Source organism: Dendrobium catenatum, unplaced genomic scaffold, assembly GCF_001605985.2.
Source record: "Dendrobium catenatum unplaced genomic scaffold, ASM160598v2 fragScaff_scaffold_1076, whole genome shotgun sequence".
NCBI lineage: Eukaryota > Viridiplantae > Streptophyta > Magnoliopsida > Asparagales > Orchidaceae > Dendrobium > Dendrobium catenatum.
Genome location: NW_021319538.1, coordinates 818,006 through 843,175, shown reverse-complemented (window position 1 = coordinate 843,175; position 25,170 = coordinate 818,006). Strand labels below are relative to the sequence as shown.

The following is a 25,170-nucleotide window of genomic DNA, read 5'->3' as shown; positions in this document are numbered from 1 at the left end:
AAAGGCCAAACACTATCCAATGAATATGTTGAAATCAACGACAAGCAACAAATTGAGATAACCATAAAAAAAAATTTACTTAGGTATCTAACAAAAATTTAAAAAAGGAAAAAATCCATAAAATTACATTTACTAGATTGAATATAATAAATGAATAAATTAAACATAGTATAAGCCAATTAACAAAGACTTGCAAGTCATAGACATGTATGATGAAAGAAATCTAAAATAAATCAAATTTTAGCTGACTAAATGTCAAAAAACAAAAACATTTTTTGAATGTTTATGCTTGCAACATAAATATGATGTAAATATAAAAGGAACCATAGAAGTTAGACAAGCTATATATTGAATAGACAATGTAACTATTGCATACACCAAAAATTATGTTTATATCAGGAATAGACAACCTGCCTATTGATCAAAGACCATAAAAAAGTTTAGTGTTTTTCATCATCATCATTAGCCTTTTCACAACTACTTGTAATCAATTTTTGTGAATCATCATTCCCCACTCATTGTGCCACTTGAAGAGTTAAATATATTCTGGGTAAATCTATTTTGAATAAATTCTTTTGAACAATCTCTATCCATGTTATCATTAATTTATCCCTTCTCCTTCCTCAAACGTCCACTTATTTTATTTGTGCATCTTCTATACTATGTTGCATATGCCTAAACCAATTAAGTACATTTTCAAGTACTTTATCCTTATAGAATCTACTCTCATATCATCATTTCCAATTTATTCTTCCTAGTCTCACCACAAATTTACAATGGCATTATCACGTTTTTGCGCACTAATTGACTATCAATAACTTCTCTATAGTCAAATACTTGAATCTATATAATATATTCGATCTAATTGTAACTTTATAAAAATTATCTTTAAGTCTCCATGATACTCCTATAACATTATACTCGCAACTTTTTCCATGTAACAACTCACACTTAATTTTAGAAGTTATATTCATCTACATCTCCAATAATAAATAAAAAATATTTTACCATATACACGTAGATAGTTTGTGATCTTTTAGCAATATTGACTCATACATTCACACCCACTAAAGTGCATATCATAATACTCTTTTTTTTTTTGTAGTAATCATGAGCCTCTCATCTTTTAAAGCATTTCCCCCACTTTTATGAAATTTCAATTTCAATTTCAATAGAAAGCTCATCTATTAGGATTATGTCATATGCAATTAGCCTATGCCAAGCTATCTCATTTTGAAAATATCTTGAAATTCTATATTTAATCTCAAGAGATACAAACTTAATGTCTTGCATGATGAAACCCTTCGATGATTGGAAACTCTTTGATCTATCTTCAAATACTCCTAATGCTAGAAAATGCTTCTTCATACGACTAATTTAATTATAAGCAAAGTAAGTACATTACTACAACATGATGTGCTGAATAAGTATAATTCACAAATGAAGTGTGACTTTGAAGAAAGCAAATCTAACAAGAATAATAACTATAAAATGCTTATTATAAATAAAAAATACTAAACTATATGTACCTAATTTGTAGGTGATCTTTTAGCAACATTGACTCATACATTCACATCCACTAATGTGGGGATTATGTACTCTTTTTTCTGTCAATCATAACCTTATCTTTTACAGCATTTCCCTTGAATAATAAAATTAGGTATTGCAAATCGCCATCGTGTGAGAAACACTTTGATCTATCCTCAAATACTTCTAATTCTAATAAATCATTTGATATGATAAAATTAGGTACGTAAATCATACGACATCATTCCTCTTATATGCCAAAACAAGTTCGTATCATTAGAAGTATTTTTGCGTTTTAATTATCTTTTAAAGAAGCTACATTTTTCATCCACTCATCCTTACTGAATAACCACTCTGATAAGATTGCAAACACTTGTAATAGTTATTACTCTTGCTATATTTGCTTTCTTCAAAGTCACATTATTTTTTGAAGGGTGAGAAACACTTTGATCACCATGGACATGCTTTTACACTTTATGAATTATTAATATGAAATAAACAATTTCTGCTACTCTCTACTAAAGACATCACAAGATAAGGTACAATTTCATAAATGAAACATTATACTAATAAAAAAACAAGCAAGATTAATGATAAAAGAAAAGAAACTTTTTTAGTAACAAGAAATTAATAATCATTTTTAGTTGTCACATGCTTTTACAATATTAGTATTACTTTCAAAATGTCAAAATAATCTCAAAAAAATAAATACCAATGTAATCTTCAAAATAATCAAACAAAACATGGCTACATGAGAGACACTAATTGGACTTAACAAACAATCATGTGTCCCACTGACATAGTACACACAACGCTCCTCACCCTTAGCTTTTAAGGTAGCGAGTAAATGATGATACAGCATCAGCTTCAACACAAGACACAAGATTGTATGAGTCTTTGGCTTTCATTGCAAGGCGTGGTTACAAGATTGATTACAATTAAAGTACTAATGCAAGATATGAAGAGTGGGGGAAGATACATAACTATGGCAACTCCAATAAGAATACAAGTCAAGATTTTGAGTGCCAAAACACTCACGTGTTCCTCTATGTCCAACAAGTTTTCAAGTTCACTTTCATAATAAAAGAACTCCGACACAATTTCTTGCATGTTAGACACACGCTACGACATGTGGGAACTATGTTCCGGTCCGACACGGACATAGGAACCATTTGGAAGTGTTTGTACTTCATAGATGGAAAATAATATAAAATGCTATGGGACTACTATATGTGTCTTAAAATTTTGTGCTTCTACAAATATAACTGAAAATTAATAAATAATGCGCTAACATCCAACAAACACCACACACGCTCCTGTGCAAAGTCCCTAAATCTTACCAATTAGAATACAAAATCTTTCAACAAATTTTAACAATGAACTTCAATTAAGGTGCAATTTAGGGCATGGGAATGCCTCAAACCAAACTGCCAAAGCTTGCATATTAAAGAACATACCTTCCCCTGTACTACATCCGCATTTGATGGTTTAAAGTGGCAACAACAAATTTTTCCAATATGATTTAAGGGCTTAACTCAAGAAGAAAATAAGCTAAAAAAATGAGACTGCACAATATGATTTGACAGTGCTAATCATAATTGCTAATGACATTATTCTCACAATTGTAATAGAATGAAGATATAAGTAACTGAAGATAATTGAATAAGCACACAAAAACAAGAAATACTAAATTAATTAAAACAATTAATGAAAAATCCAAAAATTGCCTAAGAATGAAAGAAAGCAATTAAATTTGACATCAATAATTGTTCACTTCCTTATCAATGTAAAAGCATGATCAAGAAGTAGCAGAACTCAAAGATGGCCTGATTTTAATCTCAATTCTTATACCTATCAAAAATCCAGTTCCCAATTCAATGGAAACAAAACAGGCATAACAAACATTCATAATAGACAAAACATCAATCTCATGATTCCAAAACTAGCATATTAATTTGGTTGTCTAATTAAGTAAAAAATGGCCGGCATACTTGTGCTGCTCCCAGGCCTCTCTCTCCTAGGATTGCTATTTCTTATTGCTGAGTAGATCATCTGGGACGACCTTTAGAAGCTTTCTCTGTTTAGACTTAGCGATCTTCTTGAGAGTCTTCGGGTTGGTAATCTTCTGGAGCTTGGTTCCTGATCTCAATACATTCTCCTTCTTCTTTTTCTCCCGCTCTTCCCTTCTCTTACGTTTCTCCTCTTTATTCTTCCGAATCTCCTCCTTAAGCTCCTCTTTCCTCTCCTTGAATGCTCGCTTCAACTCTTTCTCCCTGACGCGGACCTCAAGGGAGGTCCCGCGGCGAGAGATACGGCACGCGGAGGAGCGCTGCGTCCGCGGTTGCTTCCACTTCCGGCCAGAAACCTTTCCGGCTATGACTCCATCGTAGGTAGGGCGCCCGATGGAAGCAGGTTTCTCTGGATTCTCGAGTGACGGGAGGGCAGGTCGCTTTGCCGGTGGCGCGAGATCGCCTGAGCCGTCAACGAAAACTTCAGTTGAGACTTCAACTTCCATGGAGTCCGATCCATCCGTATGCGAGCGCTTCCGCTTGCTCTTCTGGCCGCCGAGTCCCTCGTCAAGGCATCGGAAGTCCAGAGTGCACGCCATAGTTAGGGCTTCGTGAGTCGTGAGACAAACGTCCGCTGGCTCTCATTAGTGTATTTATTGTTGCGCATAAATTATGTCCGGTGCATCAACACCAACCCTACTGGTCGAGCACGGCTCGTTGGATGGATTGGACAAATTTTAAATATATTTAAGGTTATAAATAAAATTAAGAAAATAATATTTTTAAAAATAAAATTTTAAAGTGGGAGAGAGAGATTCCGAATAAATAAATATAGGAGAGAGAAAATAAATTGCTGCTTTTTTGCCGTTTTCGATTGGAGGGTGTCCTCTTCAAATTATTGAGTCTAAGGATTATTTTAGCATGTTCACCTTTGATAACTCCATTTGGGCTAGCTCTAACTCTTCGTTTGATTATTTTAGTGAGTTTTTCCTCAATTTCCATCAAATTATGGTGAGTTGCAAAGTTATTGTTTTCCATATTCATAAACCTCTTCTGATTTGGTTTTCCTACTTCATATAGTGATTGATTTCAAGTTGCTAGTATTAATTCACGCTCACCACACCTAAGATGATGTTGGATCCACTTACTCATAGGGAAACACCTTAAATTTATTGGCGAGTTTAACTAAACAGGCATGTCAAAGTGAGAGGAGAGAATATAGAGAGTGGGTGAATAAGAAGAAGAACTTTGGAACTCATCCCCTTATTTTTAAGTTAGATAGACAGACTACATGATAGGCAACACTTAATAAATAATAATTAATGCATGACTTGACTATTTAGGCATGTGCATGTCGGAGACCACCTCAAGAGTAGCTCTGATTGCCTTGACAAGTACTTGTGACCGGTGCTCTCAACGAGTTCATCTCATTGGTCTCTTCGACGCTCTCTATAGAAATATCACATGACTTATTCTTTTCAAATTGATGGTTGCATCAATCCTTATCTAGCAAGCTCCTACCATGACTTCCTCTCTAATCAAGCTCAAGCTCGAGAATAAATAGAAGAGCTAAGTTTTTGCCAGTTGAGCTAAGATCGTGTTTGTTGTGACTTAAACTCGACTCAACTTATTTGCACTCTTAGTCTCAATGTTAAAAAAAAAAAATTGAACTAAATTTTAAATTGATTAAAATCAAAATAACACATTTTATTTTAGAAAATGATGATTTTATTTGAATTTTACTAACACCAGCTTTGATAATATGACTCTGAAATTTGACAAATTCGAATCGAATTAAATCATGCTGACTACAGTGACATTTTTTTTTTTGGGAAAATTTGGGCTTTAAAGAAACAGCATAATTACAAAGTGTAAAAGGAAACTATAGCTCCAGAAAAAGAGGAGCAAGCTCGAATGAGCCAAAAATCAAAGAAAAAGCAACGACAATTGAACTTGAACAACAAAAAAACCCAAGGGGAAGATCCTCGCAACAGCAAAACAATGTTAAAGTTGACAGCAAGAGAGGGAGACTACAAAGGGCAAAACCTTGAAAGCCAAGACTCAGTCAGATTTAATCATTAGAATCACAAATAAGCATCCAACAACCCCTGGTTGCCAAGAGACCGTCTAAGGGGTAGCATGGTATAAGGGGCACATCATTGTCCTTGGCAAGAAAGTCCCAACAGGAAAATTGAAGAGCATAATCAAATAGCACCAAAAATAGCCACCAGTAAGCACGATAGGTAACAACATATTGCCAATATGAGTCCAGGAAGCATACAAAAGGGCTATAAAATACTCAGAATTTTTTCACTTGCTAATCTTAGAAAATATAGCTTTTTTTTATTCTGATAGATGTAGTCAATATGCTATGCATGGAATTCTCATATCTCCTCTCATTTTTTTCTTTCCAAATATAATAAATGGTGTAGCAGACAATAAGGTAGTAAATTTTTGGGAAATTTACATACATACCACTATATTTATAACCATTTACATATCTAACACCTCAAAGTTTAATATTACTCTTATACCACCTAAAACTCATTTTATACATCACTTCTACCACTCCATTAGGCCAGCCCTCACGTTGTACATATTTCTTCCCGCCGAATTTTCTCATTCACGAATGCCTCTGCTCGCGAACACACTTGATCGGGATTACCTCTGCCTCACGTTGTACATCACTTCTACCACTCCATTAGGCCAGCCCTCACATTGTACATATTTCTTCCCGCCGAATTTTCTCATTCACGAATACCTCTGCTCGTGAACACACTTGATCGGGATTACCTCTGCTCACGAAAACCTCTGCTTGCTGCTTGCGATCTGGAATACCTTCCTTCTGCTCACTGCTCGTGATCGACTTCTCGCGATCGGGAATACATCTGCTTAGCTGCTCGCATTCGGGAATACAACCCTCTGCTCACGATCGGGAACACCACTGCTCGCTGCTCGCAATCGCTGGTTTAGCTTGCAAACTCCGGCCTAGGCAGCAGGTAATATACTAAGTTTATTTTCTTACACTTAATGCATAGGTAGTAACCATTGATGTTATGTTAAATTCGGAGCAGTGAAGATGTGTTCCAAGCAGATATAGTATATTCATGTTGTTTTTAAATATGGAGAGAAATGGGTTCAAAGTAGTGAGCAACATAGAAATATGTATGATGGTGGCAAACAAAGGAGTGTTAAATTTGAGAAATGTCAACTTACTATTTATGCGCTCAGAAGCGAGGCTGTTCGAATATGTCCATGGCTTAAGGGGCATCTATATAATATGTATTATTATATGTATGGTACATCACCAAAGGAATATAAAGACATAATTTGTGACGTTCAGGTGGCTGAGTTCATAGAAGCATCCAACGATAATTTGCATGCTGAGATAGTAATTTCAGTACATGAAGTCAAAGGATAAGAATCAATTTTGATCTTAGGGAAATTGTGACTTCCGAGCAGATTGTTGAATGTTCTTTTAACCATAACGAGGGTATTTCAATTGCTCCAAGTTTATCTTATAAAGATATAGCTATTGGCACCTTCTTTCCTAACGCCAAACATTTCAAGCATGCTCTACGATCGGTAGCCATCAGGGAGAATTTTGGAATCATGATAAAGGCAAGTGACAAAATATGTGTGATTGTAACATGTTCTTATGAAGGTTGCGAATGGAGAGTTCGAGCTTCTCTATGTGAAGACCCTCAAACTTTTGAAATTAGGAATTTATGGTATTCACACGTATCCTGGGATCAATCGTGCTGGTAATAAATTAGCCACAACTGCATGGGTTGCCAACGAAATTGAAGAAATAGTAAAGAGAAATTCTGACATTCCTCCAAAAGACATCAACAACAATTTAGAGAAAGATTACGGTCTTTCATTACCTTACATGAAGTTGTGGAGGTCTAGGGAGCATGCTCGTGACAATATATTTGGCTCTATATATGAAAATTACAAATGGGTTCCAACATTACATGCATAATTGCTTAATAGAAATCTAGGTTCGCATATCACATACACTTATGACAGCCTTGACCATTCATTTAAAAGATTTTATGTTTGCTTTAAGGTTTGTGAAGATGGATTCTTATATGGTTGTAAACCGCTAATTAGTTTGGATGCATGTCACTTGAAATCAAAGCACTTGGGTATGCTTTTATCAGCTACCTCACTTGATGGTAATAACGGTTTATTCTCATTAGCATTTACCGTCGTTGAGACTGAATCTAAACAGACATGGTTATGGTTCCTTCATAACTTAGCAGAGAGTGTTGGCCCACACATAGAGCCTCTTTCGTTTATCTCATATATGGAGAAGGGTTTGGGTGATGTTATTAGAGAATTTTACCCTATTGCTGAGCATAGAATATGTACTCGTCATTTGTGGAAGAATTTGAAAAAAAAAAAAATTCATTGCAAATACGGTCATAAACTTCAAGGTTTGGTTTGGGCAGCTGCAGGAGCATATACTAGCACTGAGTACAATGACAAGCTTGTAGAGCTTAGTATTTTGAGCCCAACTATCTATGTATATCTTACAAACTTTCCTTATAAGTGGTCACGAAGCCAGTTCATTTTAGGGATATACCATGCTACTAATATAAGTAACTTTGCCGAATCATTCAACGCATGGATTATAGATGCTCAAAATAAACCAGTTGTTGACTTAATTGACATAATTCATGGTGAACTTATGGAGCATAGGTCGGCGCGTAAGATGATGAGCATAACATGGCAACGTGAATTAGTTCCTCCAGCGGAAGATTACATAAGAGAAATAACTACAAGAGAAGAACATGTGTTAATTTGCCAATCAACTATTTCGAAGGCTAAGGTAGAATCTATGCATTCAAGACATATTGTTGATGTTGAATCTAAAGAATGTACATGTTGAATTTGACAGTTAACAGGACTTCCATGCATTCACGCTATAGCCTTCATTGGGATGAAGGAGCATCCACTATGGCATACATATGTTCATGATTGGTATTTCGTTTATAGGTAAGTTGCCTTTATCCTGCTATTCAAAGTTATATTGAATTCCTTACATTTCCATGGCATGATAAACACTTCGTATGTGTTTTAGGTACAGGATGGCATACGAGGGAGCTATAGGTACATTACCTGATAAAGATCAGTGGCAAGTAGTTGAAGATGTGGTGGATATTGGAGTGCCTAACACTTCAAGACCTAGAGGAAGACCCAAAAAAAGAAGATTACCAAATTTCCTAGAAAAAGATAAGAAAGTGCATAAATGTAGCAGGTGTTCACTTTGGGGACATCATCGGAGCACATGCAACCCATTACACAAAATCAACGATGACACAATGACACAACGCAAAAACCCATTAACGATGGAGACGACTGCTGAGGATTTCAACGATGGAGTGGAGTATGAGTATCTACATGTTGATGGGTTTTGAGAAAAGTATGAGTATCTACATGTTGATGGGCTTTGAGAAAAAATTATTTCTGGATATGTTTTTTGTTTTTTTTTTGCAGTGCTAAATCCTAAACTCAAATGTAATTTTGGCTATTTTAAGTGGAATCGTTGTAAACGGACCTATAAAATTGTCTTCCACTGTTAGGTCCTCGGTGGCAGGTAAACATAGGTGACAATTGCAGTGAACCTTCGACTGCTGCATCCGGTTTTTCACAACCGATGAATTCGACGAACTCATTAAAACCTTTATAAAACTTGAATAATTGATGAGAACTATACATTAGATTTATATAGCAGCATTCAAATCAAACATGTCTAGCATAACCTGAATCAGAGCAGGTTTTAACCGATTAGTACTATAAGAATAACCACGTTTAAAGGATGCTCTTGTATACATTGTTTCAGGTTTTAAACTATAAGGGAAATTTACTATACATTGCTTGCTATTGTATAAATTTGATTCACAGCCGATGAGAACTGAGTAGGTTTTAACCTTTACAAAACTTGATTAAGATTTATACATTGAAACCTTTACACAACCTGAAACAAACATGTCCGACAGGTTTAAAGGATCAGTCTCCCGATCTCAAAAGCAAAAAAAAAAAACCAAAGCAAGCTCCTGATCTAAAATTGCCTTTATCTGCAAGGTTACAAAACCTGATCATACCTTCTCCCGATCTCAGGGAAACATCTCTCGAACGCAGGGAAGAAAAAAAAAAAAAAAAAAAAAAAACTGCTTCCCTGCTTTGAAAAAAAAAAATCTAAGGACACGGATCATACCTTCTCCCGATCTCAAAAGCAACCTACAGACTTCACCTTCCTCCCCTCTCGCAATCTCCGAAATTCTCAACCACTTGCACCGCGCCCTAACTTTCTCTTACATTTGCTCGCACATTCGCGACAAAAAGATGGGAGAAATACGGCATGAGGTTCGACCTAAACGGAGTGGTAGAAGTGACGTAAAAAATGAGTTCTAGGTGGTATAAGAGTAATATTAAACTTTGAGGTGTTAGATATGTAAATGGTTATAAATATAGTGGTATGTATGCAAATTTCCCTAAATTTTTTTAGTGCCAACCCCAAAGTGGCCTTTCTCATTAGTCCAAACCAGTAATTATAAAATTGAGGGTCTAAGAAGCAAGGTAGAGGTACTCGAAATGAGACTCATCAAGACAAAGTAAGAATAATTGCATTTGAAAAAAAATATGTGAATTGCATTTGCTAGCATAGTGGCATAAAGATCAGCTAGGGTCAACCTGAATATTCCTTTGAAACAAAACATCAGCCGTTTTAAGGCCACCAACAAGAGATGGCCAAGCAAAGGAAGAGTACCTCAACACATATTTTTTATGCCAAATCATGTAGTGCCAAGAGCTAATAGGTAAATCATTATAGTACTTCATAAGAAATTGACCAAAGACCCTCTCAGAAGCATTATCCCAAAATAAGGAGATAGACGAGGGTTCGTGTATAGGGGTGGCTTTAATAGCATTTGCAACAGAAAGAGGAGCATTAACTGGTAAGTTCCATTGGCTACCCGTAATAAAGTCTTTAACCAAGGCAAAATACATCATTACTTCCAAGGATAGGAGTAAGAGAGGTGTCATCACACTAGTGATCCCAATGAAATGATTTGAGGTTGGGTTGACCTTGAACTTGAAGGAATTCCTAGCCATGTTAGCAGTTGAGCAAATAGATTTCCAAATGTTAGAAGCAAATAGAGGGATAGGGTGCCAAGGAGAAGACTATCTCATGATGAGATTAAGAAGATAAAGGAGATTTACTGTTATACATTCTGCATATGATCGAATAATTGAAGGCAAATTACAGTGCAGAAAAAGAAGGTAGTCTCAAACCGCCATGCTTTTTAGTCTAACAAACTTTCTCCCATGACACCAATCTCATTTTCTTAACAACCAAATTGTCCCAAAAAAATAGAAATATGGAGGAGTGCTTCCTAATGAATTTGATGACTGTTTTGGGAAGAATGGAACCCTGTATCCAATAGGCAATAGTATTTTGAATAGTAAATTTCAGATATTATAGTCTCCCAGAAAAGGAGAGAAGATTGGCTTTCCAGCCATTTAGTTTCTTAGAATGCTATCCATCAGAGGCATAAAATCAGCCACTACTTATCTTTTGATAGATAGAGTAATATCCATGTAAATAAAATGAGTGTTGACTTTTGGGATAAAAAGTGCATGATAGATAGCCTGATGATTGGTGATACTCTTTGGGATCATAACATAACTTTTCTCAAAGTTGACATAGAGGTTAGAAGCATTAGCAAAGGTGTTAAGGGTAGTAGTGAGTTTACTACAATTGCTCATATCAAGTTTTCCAAAGACCAAAATATCATCTATATATAAGAGATGCAACAATTTAAAGCCCTCAAAGTTTACACCCTCAAAATCCCCTCCATCAAGGAGGGCAGAGAGAGCATCCATGACAATACGAAAATGGTAGGGACTTAGCAGGCAGCCTTGCCTCAGCCCAGCCGAGGATGAAAAATACCCTTTTAAAGCTCCATTAATGAGAACAAAAAAATTGACATAAAAAATGCAAGCTTTTATACTTTTAATAAAGGTGCTAGGGAAGCCTTTTTGTTCAAGCATGACAAGAAGAAATTCCCTATAAACTGTGTAAAAAGCTTTTCGGATATCCAGCTTGGCACAAAAGTGTTGGCCTCCCTTGTGTCTATGAAGAGAAAGAATCTCTTTGATAAGAATAATATTATCCGTAATAACTCTTGATTTTATAAAATCGACTTGACTGTCTTTAACAATCAAGGCATAATTATTTTCATCATGTTAGTTAAGATTTTAGCTATGATCTTATATAAAACATTGCAAAGTGTAATTAGCCAAAAGTCAGAAAAAGAATTGGCATGCTAGTTTTAGGAATGAGAGCTAGGGCTATAGCTTTTACCCCACTTGGAAGATGACCACTTGAGAAAAATGATCTAACAAGCTTGCACGCTAAAGGTCCAACAATGTGCCACTCTGATTTATAAAAATGGAAATTGAATCCACCCAGACCTTTAGCACAAGAAGAAGCCCCAGAAAATACTGCAGATTTAATCTATGCATCAGTGACGTACTGAATAAGGGATTAAGACATTGAAGGGGGATACAATTTCCAATAGAGAAAATAGCCATATAATTGAGGGTAGGTTGGGCTGGGTTATATAAAGATTTAAAATGATCAATAATAGAAGAGATAGCCTCAGATCTAGAGGAATGTTGAATGATGGATCCCAAGTTTAGAACAACTTTGTTATTACATTGCCTTGAGCGAATTTTGGCATATAGGCATTTCAAATCATCTTCACCTTGACAGAGCCACTTAGCTTTTGCACTTTGGATGACCCAAGAGGCTAATATATTGGTAAACTCTACAATTTTAGAATTGATAACCTTGAGATTAACATTGAGCAAGGCATTAAGAGGATCTATGTTAAGACAATCAAGCCATTCAGATTGCTATGTATGTAACCCAGCAAGGTGAGGGTGAATGATAGAAGAATTGGCCCATTCCTTGCTCTTGATATCTCATTTAAAAAAACTTAAGTTTACTGCTCAGGTCATGGGTAGGATTTCCCGAAGTGGGAGCCGAAAAAGTCTTAAGTAGAGAGTCCCAGCACCTATCCAACATGGTCCAAAATTTTTTAAATAAAAATGTGTTTTGAGGAGTTGGGAGTACCTGAATGAAGGATTATAGGGCATTGGTCAGAGCATGATGGTCTTTGAAAAGAGCAGAAAGAGCTAGGGAAAGCAGTCCTCCATTCCTCATTTACAAGAGCTCTATCCAATTTAATATGGATAGGATTATCCAAGCGTTGATTAAACCAAGTGTAGCGACTTCCAACCAAAAGAAGATCAATCAGCTTAACATCAAATATCAAGTGATTTAACTTCCAAAGATTGTTTTGCGTTAGCATAACTCCACTCGCCTTCTCATGAGCAAATCGACAGTTATTAAAATCTCCCAAGAGAATCCAAGGAGAATTATGAGAAGGCACTAACTGCCTGATATGATCCCAGAGCCGCCCTTTCCAAGGAGCTATTAGAAAAGTAAATTACAGAAAGAAGAAAGGTGGTTGAATTAACAAGGGAGACATACCCTAAGATGATTTGATCCTTGATAAGGATATAAGTGAAATTCAATCTGTTCGAGTTCCATTTAACCCATATGCATCCAGATTTAGATTTTTCCAAAGTTATTGCAATTGTCTTATAGAGCAAAGACTGCATGAGAAATGCTGAAAAAAGGATCATAGAGCAACAACATGAATCCTACTCTCCAGTATACACAACATGCCAAGTTTGAACATTTCAACCAGCTGTTTACAGTAAAGAACCTTATCAATGAGTGGTGCTGGATGTGGAGATGGATTCTTCATTAGGATAATTCAAGTTTTGAATGATTGGTATATTGGCTTCAGCTTCAATTTCTAATGAGGGGTATTCATTGTTACTGGGTAGTGCTGATGTGCCATCATGTATTTGGTTGGTTGGTTGGTTGGGGGGGGGGGGGAGTGAGGTCTCAAAGAACTTTCCCAGAGTTGGAAGGCTGGAAATTACTATCGGAGGCATGCTTAAAATTTGATATCTGTCATGGAGCAAAGTGAGGTGATTTTTTATTAGTAGAAATATGATGGGAAGATGGTCTTCTTGGGGGTTTCATGCTAGAGCACCTACCTCTAACAGAATTAGATGTGTTCCCTTGTTGTTCAGAATTCGTGGAAGGGTTCAAAGGGCAAAGGGAAAAGTAGTGTACCAAAGATTTACAAAACTCAGAGGAGGTGGGGTGCCATTCGTTTTGGACATTTAAACTAAATTCATCACCATCCAATGAAAAAGGAATTTCAGCAGGGTACTTGGCATTACAATCAACTTGAACGCACACTCTAGCGTAGGTTAGGCGGGTTTTTTGTATTGTCAAGGAGTCAACAACAAGGGGAATTCTAACTTTGCTAGCGATTCTGGAAATCCTTTCAAAGTTCTAACATGGAAGGGGTTAAGTCATGGATCTTTATCCATATAGGGACAAAAGAGAAGTTTTCCTTTTAGGTTGAAAATGAGAATGCCATTTTTGTAAACGAAGTGTTTACCAAGAAGAAATCAAACCCTTCTATTCCACTCCATATCATAATCTTTTGAGGAAGAAAAACACAACAAAAAGAAGCCATCACTAAGAGAAAGAAGTTGCAACGAACTTTTAAGTGACCATGTTTTTCAGATGATGCCAAACAAAGCTTCATAAAAAAGTCTCCGGCCCAAAGAGTAACCAACAAGGCACAAGCTCCAATCTTGTGCTCCTTTAGACAATTTCTCCCTAGAGAAAGGAATTACCGCATGCTCATATGGAAAATAGGAAAGAGGGATGTTTTCCGATGCAGACTCGGATGGTGCAAAAATAATGTTCTAGTTACAGTGAGAAGTAGGGCATGCTCCACCTTTCACAGAAGGAAGCGAAGGAAAATCAGAGGGGTAAGAAGCAGGATCCATGAAGAAAAAGAGGGGCCTCCAGCGGATTCGGAGGGAGGCGCGGAGGCGGGAAACAAAACAGGCAAGAGAAGAAACCCTAGTAGAGCTTCTCACTCCCCATCAAAGGTGTTTGCCCAATCAGTGCAAAAGATTTACATGTACACGTTTTGAAGCCCAACAATCGCTACTCCATACCATAGTGGCATATTATTAGGATTGTTTAGTTGCGCCTACATGATTGCCTTCAACAGATCTATTAAATTCTAACATTCCACATGAAAGCTTTTTATATGAACAAGCAATTTGAAGCTAACTTTTATTATTTCTTGAAAGACATTTTAAGCCAATTTAAGACAATTCAAAGGATGTTTAATAATATTTAGAAAAAAAATTATACAAGTATTATCCCTAATTTTCTCATACATATATAAATATAAATATAAGCAAATAAAAATAATAATTATAAATTCTTATATTTGAGCAAGCCATAAAAAAATTCTGAGCAATTAATGAAAATAAGATTATAATTTAATTTTTCTCTTCAAAAGATAAATAATATTTGTACAAATAAAATAATTGTAAGCAATAAACTGTTTTACTAGAAAACTGTTTTAAGAAGCAGTAAAAAAGTCATCCCAAACGAAGCCTAAATCAGCCAAATCATTCAATTTTGTAATACATTAAAAACTAAATTAAAGAGAGTTTCAAAAACTCCTAAAAAATTTTACTACAAATTTATTTTCAGAAATAAAACTCCCATATTTGAAGTAATTTACACCTAAAAATTATCAAACCAAAAGCCCCTCATTGAGAAGCGTGAATGCAATGCAAAAGAGCCGTTTTCTACGTTTATCATAACAGTAGTCCAGTAGCTAAGGAATGAACACCACAACTACGATTCTTCATAATTTTTTTTACCAAAAATCATTTTTGAATGTTTGTGCTTTGCTTTCTTTTTAAGACCCCTATACACCAGCAAAGAATTTCTTTTTTGTTGCTTATTACCGTTAAGAGAACAAACACATTAATTGAATCCTCTGTAGCAGTGGCTAGCAAGCCATGAGCTAGCTATTGGCACATGCAGGAGATTTGCAGATTGGACACCAGTTCTTTTGCTTTAGCCATTGTTGGATGCAGACTACATGGTACCAATGCTCACAAGCTAATGCTCCAATGTCGTCTCCATCTGCACATTCTTCCTGTAAAATCAAACAATACTGAATTAGCGATCGATACATATAGGTCCCGGCTCAACCCACCAGCTGATGGGACAAGAAAATAGTAGTGCTCAGCATGGGCGGATCCACCTTAAGGCCTAATAATTTTTTTTTATTATTTGATTCTTTATGTAATTTGTCTCCCTCCATGTATTTTTTAGTCTTTATTACAAAGGTTTTAAGGCAATTGACCCCCCTAAAAGTTTTAAAATACTATGGTCTTTAGGCAATTGCTCCAACATAATTAAACACATTGTGTAGAGATGTTATTGTTAGAGAACGATGAACCAAATACAAAGAGAAATAGTAAAAAGAATCCAAAAATATTCTTATAATCAAACCATGCCAGGGGGCGCTGCCCCCTTGGACTACTGACATATCTGCGAAGCGTACAACGATGACCAAATAGGAGTTGAGAGGCAGCGCCGTCCCCGGTGCTCAAACAGCCCGTCTAAGCAAGACCAATGGTGAAACTAGGAGATGGTTGGGACGAGCTGCCAACTTAGATTTGTGAAAAATCCTAAGCAATCATATATAATATGAATTTTTAATGCTTAAAATTGCTTGCAATTAAGCAGATTATGGATGCAGCCTGCAGACCACACAGGCTGAGAAATCAATGGTATGTATATTCAGTAGGATCAGTGCAGATGCTGCGAATTCAAAAGTAATATGTACATCAGAGGCTAAGTACCTGGCATATGCTGCACCTGTTACCATCCTCAACACAATCAGCGATCCCAAATGAAGACCGCACCAGCTGAAAATTGCTTCTCTTGAGACAATTTGCAAGTGCTTCATCTGTCAGGCCAGTACTAACTGAGCCAATTTTCTCCACAAGTTCTAGAAGTTCCTGTTCATGGCATTGCTAGTCAAAGACATGACCAATCTAGAATTCCAAGGATTTGAGTTCATTCAAGATGTTGAAGGAAGCAGATCAGCTAAAATAACAATCTTTTAAAACGTTTTATGAATCCTGAACCATTCATAGTTTCATACAATTATAGTGAAGCTGGAAGATTTTTAAATTACCTCATATGACATGTTATCAATGTCCATTCTCATCTCTCTGTGTTGGTCATCGCAGTGTAGTCTTTCCATAGATAAATTCGATTCAGATTCTAACATATGCTGCAAGAAAAATAACAGAGCTAAATATAATATCCAGATGAGCAAAATGGTGATCGCATGGTAGGATAATTAAAATGCCCAATCTGAAACTATGACAGTTTACTTTGACATTAAAATACACCATACCTCTACAAGTCCTTCAGTGTTATTATAACTACGAGCATCGATATTTGCTGAAGGATCACACAAGGTAAGCATGTTTCTTTTTGCTGGCAGCCCTCTTGTGGTCCCTCTTCTAGAATCTTCCAGTGGCTTGACCATCAAGAGATCATTTATCTTTGATCTGTTTGATGTGCTTGAAGCTTTCAGAGTAGTCACGTTTGAGAGTCTACTACTCAGAGGAACTGATAATTTTCTAGTTGATGATGCAGATGTGCTTCTGGTTCTTGAGGCAGAAGATTCTCCTTCAACGTAAATCCTACTTGCCAGAGTACCCCTTCTGCTTTGAACAGGAATGGAGCGAGAACAACCTGATGGAATAACTTCTGAAATTGATGAACAACTATTATTCTTCAAATTTGATTTATTTGCTCCGGTTCCTGAACCTTGAGAACTACTTTCAATAGCTTTCTTGGTATCTCTAGATGCAATCAGGCGCAGTGTAGAAGAAATCGTAGGTGCATAAAAATTCCCACTTCCTGGCCTTTGTTTAATTTGTTTTCTTGTACCTTTGGATAATATAGCACTGGAGCTTTCTGGTACTTCTGTTCTATCTTCTAACAAGTTTTGAAGAGTTTTTGAATTAACATCTTTTAAACAAGATGAAAATTCATTACTTTTAGGAATTCTGGGCGAGGATTGTGCATATGATGTTCCCACCTGTTTGGGAGTGCTTTTTGAAACGTCAGTTTTCATTTTTCCATTGATTTTTTTTTCAATAGTTCTCTTTTGTGGCAATGATTGGTTCACTGGTACAGGCAGAGGATTTTGGTGGTCAATGGAGAGGCCTTTAGCAGAAAATGTGGTTGAAGTCTTGAATTTTCCAATGTTATCAGTCCCGTTTCTCACTGTTGAGCACAGCCCAGAGCTGCATCTTATATGATTAGAGCATCGACTGCTCTCATCCTGCAAGCTTGAAGTTTTTCCATTAAGCCTGGAGCCTATGGTAGAATAACCAATGCCACGAGATGCTTTTCGGTCCATGCATTCAAGTTCACAATTGCAGAAAACACTACAAGATTTTCTATCCAAGTGAGCTTCTTTAGATCTGCAGGGTTAAACGAAATCAGCAAACATTCTTGAAGTTTAAATGTAGTAAAAATTCAAACCAATTATGGTAAAAAATGGCAAGTGTCGATAATTCTAGATTAGATTTACTACCAGTAATTTGAGAATTTTTGGGAACGATTGAGCAAAATATTGAGAAGAAAAACAAACATGACATGTTTGCAAAAGCCTATATGTGAAAGGGTAAAATCTAAAAAAATTGGGGAAGATTATAAGTTCACACCTACTTTGAGGCTCCACAATGTAATGAAAGGACACAAGACTTCATGTGGCTTACGTTAATTTAATTAGATTTCCCCTTATGCTGGATTAGAGTTTATTTAGATTTAAGTTCGAGACTTATTATAAGTGCAAGTCATCATAATTAATTACCCCTCTTGCTCACAAGAGTGCGCTCCAGATTAAGAAGGTTGTTAGGCTTGGACTTAGTATTTAACATTGAATTTAGTTGATGAAGAATAATTGAGAAAATGAAGGTCGATCGAGCTTCCATGATTCTGCCATCCCATATATACTAGTGAATCTTACTTGCCACAATCGGAGAGCTTTGAGCCACAATGTCTTGGGAGCTTAATTAGCAACCATGAGTTTCCTTCTCTTAGGCATCTTGAACAAGTTGGAGCAAACAAATGAGTCAAATATGTGCTTTTGAACTTGCCCAAAATTTTCACATGAAGAGGGCCAGCCATGCCAATTTTCCTGAATAGTTCAAAGGCACACAACATGGTTGCTTGCAATTCAAAGGTACTAGGCATAATTGACAATAGCTTAATACATGGTGTCTCAGCACATTTTCCAATGTGTTAACACAATTATTAATGAGCTAACATATAATTGTGGTTAGCAGGTTGTTTATAGATGTTAAGAAATCCAATGGTGTGTTTTTCCTTAATTACTTTATGACCGCCTTAATACTTTGGCATGTCTTTTGGAGTGAATATATATATATATATATATATCATGTTTATATACTATCATGGCAACATAGTTGAATCATCTTAAAGTTGACCAAGGCTCTACATTAGAATCCTTGAATTCAAATGTCTTAAATATGATGATAAAAAATTTATGTGTGTGTGTAAAATAATTTAAATGTCTTTTTTTTTAATGTTTTTTGTTTAGACTTCAAATATGAGTCATGGGTAGAATTCGCCTATTGACATGCTTTCTTTCTTACCAATGATTTCAATCATGATTACAATGCCACGTCAATCTCCGGCTAAAGGTCGAGTGGATATGAACAACATTAGAATTGTGCAATGGCCATACCTATTACATAACCACAACAATATTTACATTAAATTATGGCTAAACAAGGTAGCCATCAGTGAGGATTCATCTCCCTAAGTCCACATTGTAGATTAATGGAGGAGGCAACACTTTGGCTAGATTGAAGATAAATGGTGAAAGGGTCTTCAAGCTTCTCAAAAATAGAAGATCAAAGATCAACGAAACTGAGGTTTCCATATCAATTGGATCACAGATCAATGAATATCTAGTGATTTTCTAGCATTTTTATACGATGGGATTACTTAGCATGAAATAGTGTGAAAAGCCAAACAACATGAGCTTCCTAAGCTAATGTATTCAAGCATCAAACAAAAGGAATCACTAAGTGTGAAGAAGCTTGTTGGATCAAGGTGGACAAGTGTATAGGTGAGCGACAAACAATTTAAGAGTCCAGCAAAGAAAAATGCAGAAGAGAGGAGCATGCAGAAAAGTGACAGTCGCAACAAGCCAAAGAAAGAGGAGAGGTTTATCATCTAGGATCATGGTCAACAACGTGATATCATGTGCTGTGAATCTCTCATGACTTAGAGAAGTGCAAGAGGTTCATGAGCTCGCTATGTCATCCGGAAAGTTGATGCATCCAAGGATGGAAAGGAATTGAGTCACTAATTTCTCAAAGTTCATTTGGATTGCAAGATTTCAAGGGAATGAGAAGGTAGTTAAGATCACATAGGCTCTATGGGTATCAAAACTTTAGGAGAAAGAATTGTAGTAATTAAGAAAATAAAAAAATCATCCATAATACCCAATTAATTATATAATATATTTATACTCAATTTGTGTTTAATAGGAGGGATTCATCGGGTTAATTAAAGTCAATCTTAATTTAATAAGGTTCTTAACCTAATTGGATGAAATTGAGCCTAATGTTAGAATTTATATAACCTAATTGGTGCCTCAACTATTTCATAAACTTGGCTCAAATTTTGTGGTAAATAGTAGGGTTAACAATACTAATTGAATCGATAAATAGTAGCGTACTAAGATGCACCGATACTTTGTAGTAATAAAGTGTGTCATGTCAGACACAAACATGACACATTCACTTGCTCAACAGAAGCTTGACATTTGTCGGACATGCTATCAACATGTCAAATTAAAAAAAAAAAAAACAACAAATTAGGTATTTGTTATAAATAATAAATTTTAACTTTAAAAATATATTACATAAATAATATAATTTATGATGTTTAATGACTAAAGAATATTAAAAAAATAATTTAATTTAAAGTTATTATCATGTGAATATTTCTTTTTTATTTGAGTTTAATGTATTTGATAAATTTAAATATACTTCTTATTTTAAGAGCAATTAGAAAAAAAGTTATTATTATATGAATTCATCTCAAATTAATTAAATCTGTGTAATTAATATATAATTTTTAAAAAATTTAAGATATAATATTATAGTGTCGTGTCCAATGCATATTGGTGCCATATATTAATAATAGGCATGTCATCTAACTATGTTGTATCGTGCATCTCCATGTCTATATTAGTTTATCATAGATAGTGCATAGAAAGTTTGAAAATAAAATTATTAAGGTGAAAATAGTTAATAGTAGAATTTATTCTATTAAATTTACTATTTATAAGAATATCATAAATCTGATTAATGCTTTGCCACTCAAGTTAGTTTACAAGAAAATTTGTAATTTCAATTTTGGGAAGAAATAGATGAACTAAAATGTAATCATGATTAAAGGGGATTACTTTTGATATTGACTTAAATTGGCTTGTAACTTCACATAGAATGGCTCATGAGAGGAATCATGGCGACAATTTAATAATAGATAAGAATGTGATGGAAGATGCTACATTTTATTTCATAGCAATATATGATTTTTTTTTTTCAAGTACTTCAAAAAAAGAGAACAGCATTTGGCTAAATTAAGAAGTACAGCTACTAAATAAAAAATAGCTTATTAATTTCTATGAGATAGAACTTTCTTCCCTTTTTTTCATAAATAGCTTTAAAGTAAATTCAGGAAATGATACACAACATAAAATGGTAGTCATGGTTCATCGCAACAAAAAAGAAGAGAACGAGTTAGTCAATGATGCCCAACATAATCATAGAAGTATTAGAAAGACATTTTAAAAAGTTGCCGAAAGTAAGGACAGAAGAATTTAAAATGTGAGGAGCTATTGATCTTCCCAGTTAGATTGTTAGGAAAATTGTAACTTTAATATCGAACAAAACTTGTTGTGGGACAAACTAGTTTAGTTATGTTAAGAAGTCTAACAAGAAAATTCAAGGAGAGACTACAAATGAATTGTACAAAAGGAGATTTGTGGTGGAGTAAAGAAGTTAAAATATGATATTTAGGGGAAGGAAGTGTTCTAAAACAAAAGGGAAACCCACAAATTATTATGATATGGAACTATAAAGAAGACACTTGTTTTCCAAAGAATGTGTTTGGAAAACTTAAGCTATAATACTTAATTATTTGTATGCTAGAATGAGTAACAAGGAAGGAGATCTGTATATAATGATGAAGGAAAGATAAAAAAGATCTGAACACTTTAATCAAGTTAGATGGATTAAAAATGAAGATAAAAAGATCTTAGTAAGACAGAAGTTAACATTGAAGAAGATACTTAATTGTAAAGCTTTAAATTCAGATAAGAAACCTATTAAGCTTTGAAGAGTTATGGAAATAGTTTAGATAAGACATTCTTCTAGTGAAATCTTAAAGACCAAGAGGAAGCTCTGGTACTAGTATTAAATGCAACAAAGTTGTTCATGATTAATACAATCTGAAGGAAACCAAACATAGCATTCATACAATTAAGTTATGTGAGATGATGATTAAATAGAGATTAATAAAAAATACATTGTCATCGCGTAATAACGTTGGTTTAATAATATAACTATCTATCATGAAAGCATAATTGTTTTTAGTTGTTGGAAAGATATAGAGAGCTATAAAATTTTAATATTGTTTTCTTGCTGAAAATTTATATGACTAAGTACCATGATAATTGATTTAGTTCTTGAACATTAGTTGGGAAAGTGTGCAAAATATACGTTGAAGTTATTAAAATATTTATAATGGAGCAGAAATAGCATTAGTAGTTAGTAGGGACAAAAGGGCTTTCAATTTGAATTTGAAGTGAACAATCAAATTATCAATCAAAACAATACCCAACAAATGAAAGAATCAATCAAAACAAGATCAAATTTAACTATTATTTTCTATCACTCATGCTTCAATAACAAACTAACAGTTCTATGTTGTATAGAATAATTTTTTCTTCATTTATCAAAGAGAACTGCATCTCAAGATCCTATAACTGCATCGAAGCAACTCATGCTCTTAGTTCCGAAATTTAAACATTATATAAATTCTAAACACAACAAAGAGCTATTCATGCAACATAGCTCTCATAAATCTACACTCTTCCTTCAATTAAAGTACCAAGATTGATTCCCCATCAAAAAATAAAAGCATCGAAAGTTTGGAAACTAACCCTGATTGATTATGAAAAATATTTTGAACATTTATTATGCTTCAAACTTAAAAAAAATAAAAAAAATAAAAAAAAATAAAAAAAAAAATAAAAAAAAATCTAGAACCTGAAAGCACAGTAGATAATTCCCTGCTAAAAGGGAAAGACATGTAGCCATGCATACTGGAGGTCAAAAACCACCAGAAACACTTGAAGGAAACATAAGCTAAAGTATATATGGAAAGATGAAGACTCAATCAAATATGTATCTAATGGAACAAACAAACTACTACTGTAACTAACATAATATAATCTTTTCATGAATAACCAACCACACCAATCTATTTTACAATTCATAGCAATCTAGCACTAGAATTCCCTATATAAATGATAGAGCTCTAATGGGAATTATACGAAGGACTAGCAGCCGGATTCATTAACATAAAAAAAGTATTGAAGCTATGACAATTACAGAGCAGAAACGCAACTGAAAAAGGCTAAAAAGAAACACTATAGTTGAGGGGAGTAAAGGGATGACGAGGGCGAGAAAGAAACAGAAAAAGACAAACTTTCACGACTAAGGGGCTCGAGCTATTTCTACCTACTACCGAAAGCATCAACGCACGTCATGCAGAAAAAAAAATAGATTAACGGGAAAACAAAAAAACATAACAAAGAGACCATTTGAGCAATTTTTCACAGATTAGTTTTTGGAACGGAAACGTCGCCCACCAATCGCGGAGCCAACATAAACTCTGCTCCACGTATTGACGGCCCAGAAAGGAAAGGAGGAGAAGATAAAGAACGAAAAAAAAAAAAATCTTTTTTTTTTTTTTTTGGGTTCATCGAGAGGCCAAAGATGGCTGAATTTCCGAGGTATGCATGAAGGCAGAATCAGGGATTACTTTCTTCTTCTCGCACATAAAGAACAGTATAAAATTCCGTGAAATAAGAAAGGAAGAGATAGAAGGAAGACCTTTTATTGTTCATCGTCTAATTTTTTCAGTCGCTTTCGTTAACCCTGACGAGAACTGGTTGCAGAGAGAAGCCCAGGGCGAGAACTTAGCTCTCTTATAGTCGCGCCGCCTAAAGGAATCGGATGGAGGAGCCCACGACAACCGCCCCGAATACGATCGCTTCCTGATTTTCCTTGGAAACTCGGGCGGGCTTAGATTTTGGTAGCTCGACGATGGCCAATGCGTGCGGATTTAGTTAGTTAAATTTGACCGTATAGGCTGGAGAAATTATCAATTGCGGAATCGGATATATTTAGCAAATATTACATAAATATTTAGTAAAAAATTTATTATTTATTTGTGAAATATTTATTCAGTATATTAAATAAATTGGTCGACTCCGCACTTAATAATTTCTTCTAATAATATACAAACAATTATTAGGTCCGGTGACCGGACGTAGCTCTACGTGCGGTCACCACTGAGATCGCGCCACGTGCTCTTACTCTTTATCGTGCGCCCGACAACTTGAACCAGAACCCGGGAATGCTATTTTCGCGTATTGCTAGGTATTACTCGGTATTTGCTCGGTATTGCTCGGTATTGCTAGGTATTGCTTAGCAATAACGAGAAATACCGCTATGTGAAGGCCAATACCGAGTTTTTTTTAGAAAAACTCTGTATTACTCGGTATTGCTCGGTATTACTTGGTATTGCTCGGTATTTGTCTTCACATAATGGTATTTCTCGTTATTCCCGAGCAAAATCGACAAATGCCTAGCAATATCGAGCAATACCTAGCAATACCGGGTTGTCATGAATTTAAAAAACGCACGTGCAACATACCCACTATTCGCCGGGTCGGGTCCGCGGTTTTGTGCCTGCTACGTGGCGCGATCTCAGTGCCGGCCGAACGTAGCTCTACGCCCGTTCACCGGACCAAATAAAAGTTAAATAATATAATTCAACAAATATCTATGTCATATGTTTGTTAATATAAATATATCCAAAATTTTATTTGGGCAAAATTATATTTACAATAGTAATATCTCTCTATCAACCGCTATTGTTGTCTTCCAAACAATATCCCCTTCAATTTTGAGTGATACATTGTTATAAATTGAAACAAACTCCTTCAAATGAAGAGGGTTAGGGTTCTTACTTTTTTTTACTAAGTAAATTTAAATACAACATTCTCCCTTTTCAACGCACATTTAGTCTTAGGTTATAATAGGAATGAGATAAAATGATCAAACAAAGTACGAAGTTATAATAAGAATTACAAATATTGTTTGAATCTTATACAAATAAGATTTGAATTTTGTTGGAACCTGCATTTTGCTATTTCAAAATTATGCGTGCATAAATATGATCATATAGGATAAGTTACAAACGACTGATATGAAGACAATAATAGAGATACTT

The 25,170-nt window shown here is 35.1% G+C and overlaps 3 protein-coding genes across 4 annotated transcripts; 1 reads left to right on the top strand and 2 right to left on the bottom strand.

The window, feature by feature from the left end:
• Positions 1–3,261: 3,261 nt before the first annotated feature.
• On the bottom strand, positions 3,262–4,183 carry LOC110094530 (coiled-coil domain-containing protein 86). Its single transcript, XM_020819782.2, has one exon. The coding sequence runs from the start codon at positions 4,133–4,135 to the stop codon at positions 3,554–3,556; it is 582 nt and encodes a 193-aa protein (XP_020675441.1). The 5' UTR covers positions 4,136–4,183; the 3' UTR covers positions 3,262–3,553.
• A 3,011-nt stretch (positions 4,184–7,194) lies between these two features.
• LOC110094538 lies at positions 7,195–8,962 on the top strand. The gene is made up of 4 exons (XM_020819795.1): positions 7,195–7,500; positions 7,609–8,373; positions 8,443–8,540; positions 8,626–8,962. Exons 1-4 carry the CDS (start codon positions 7,195–7,197, stop codon positions 8,960–8,962), a joined length of 1,506 nt encoding a protein of 501 aa, XP_020675454.1.
• A 6,294-nt stretch (positions 8,963–15,256) lies between these two features.
• Positions 15,257–23,964, bottom strand: LOC110094536 (probable E3 ubiquitin-protein ligase RHG1A). Of its 2 annotated transcripts, none has more exons than XM_020819793.2 (5): positions 23,766–23,964; positions 16,946–18,026; positions 16,721–16,819; positions 16,383–16,541; positions 15,257–15,670 (listed from the first exon to the last, which is right to left on the bottom strand). In XM_020819793.2, the coding sequence occupies exons 1-5, from the start codon at positions 23,777–23,779 to the stop codon at positions 15,536–15,538; spliced, it is 1,488 nt and encodes a 495-aa protein (XP_020675452.1). In that variant the 5' UTR covers positions 23,780–23,964; the 3' UTR covers positions 15,257–15,535. The 2 variants fall into 2 exon arrangements, with proteins under 2 accessions (XP_020675452.1, XP_028554215.1); XM_028698382.1 differs by lacking the exon at positions 23,766–23,964 and adding an exon at positions 23,471–23,559.
• Between the last annotated feature and the right edge of the window lie 1,206 nt (positions 23,965–25,170).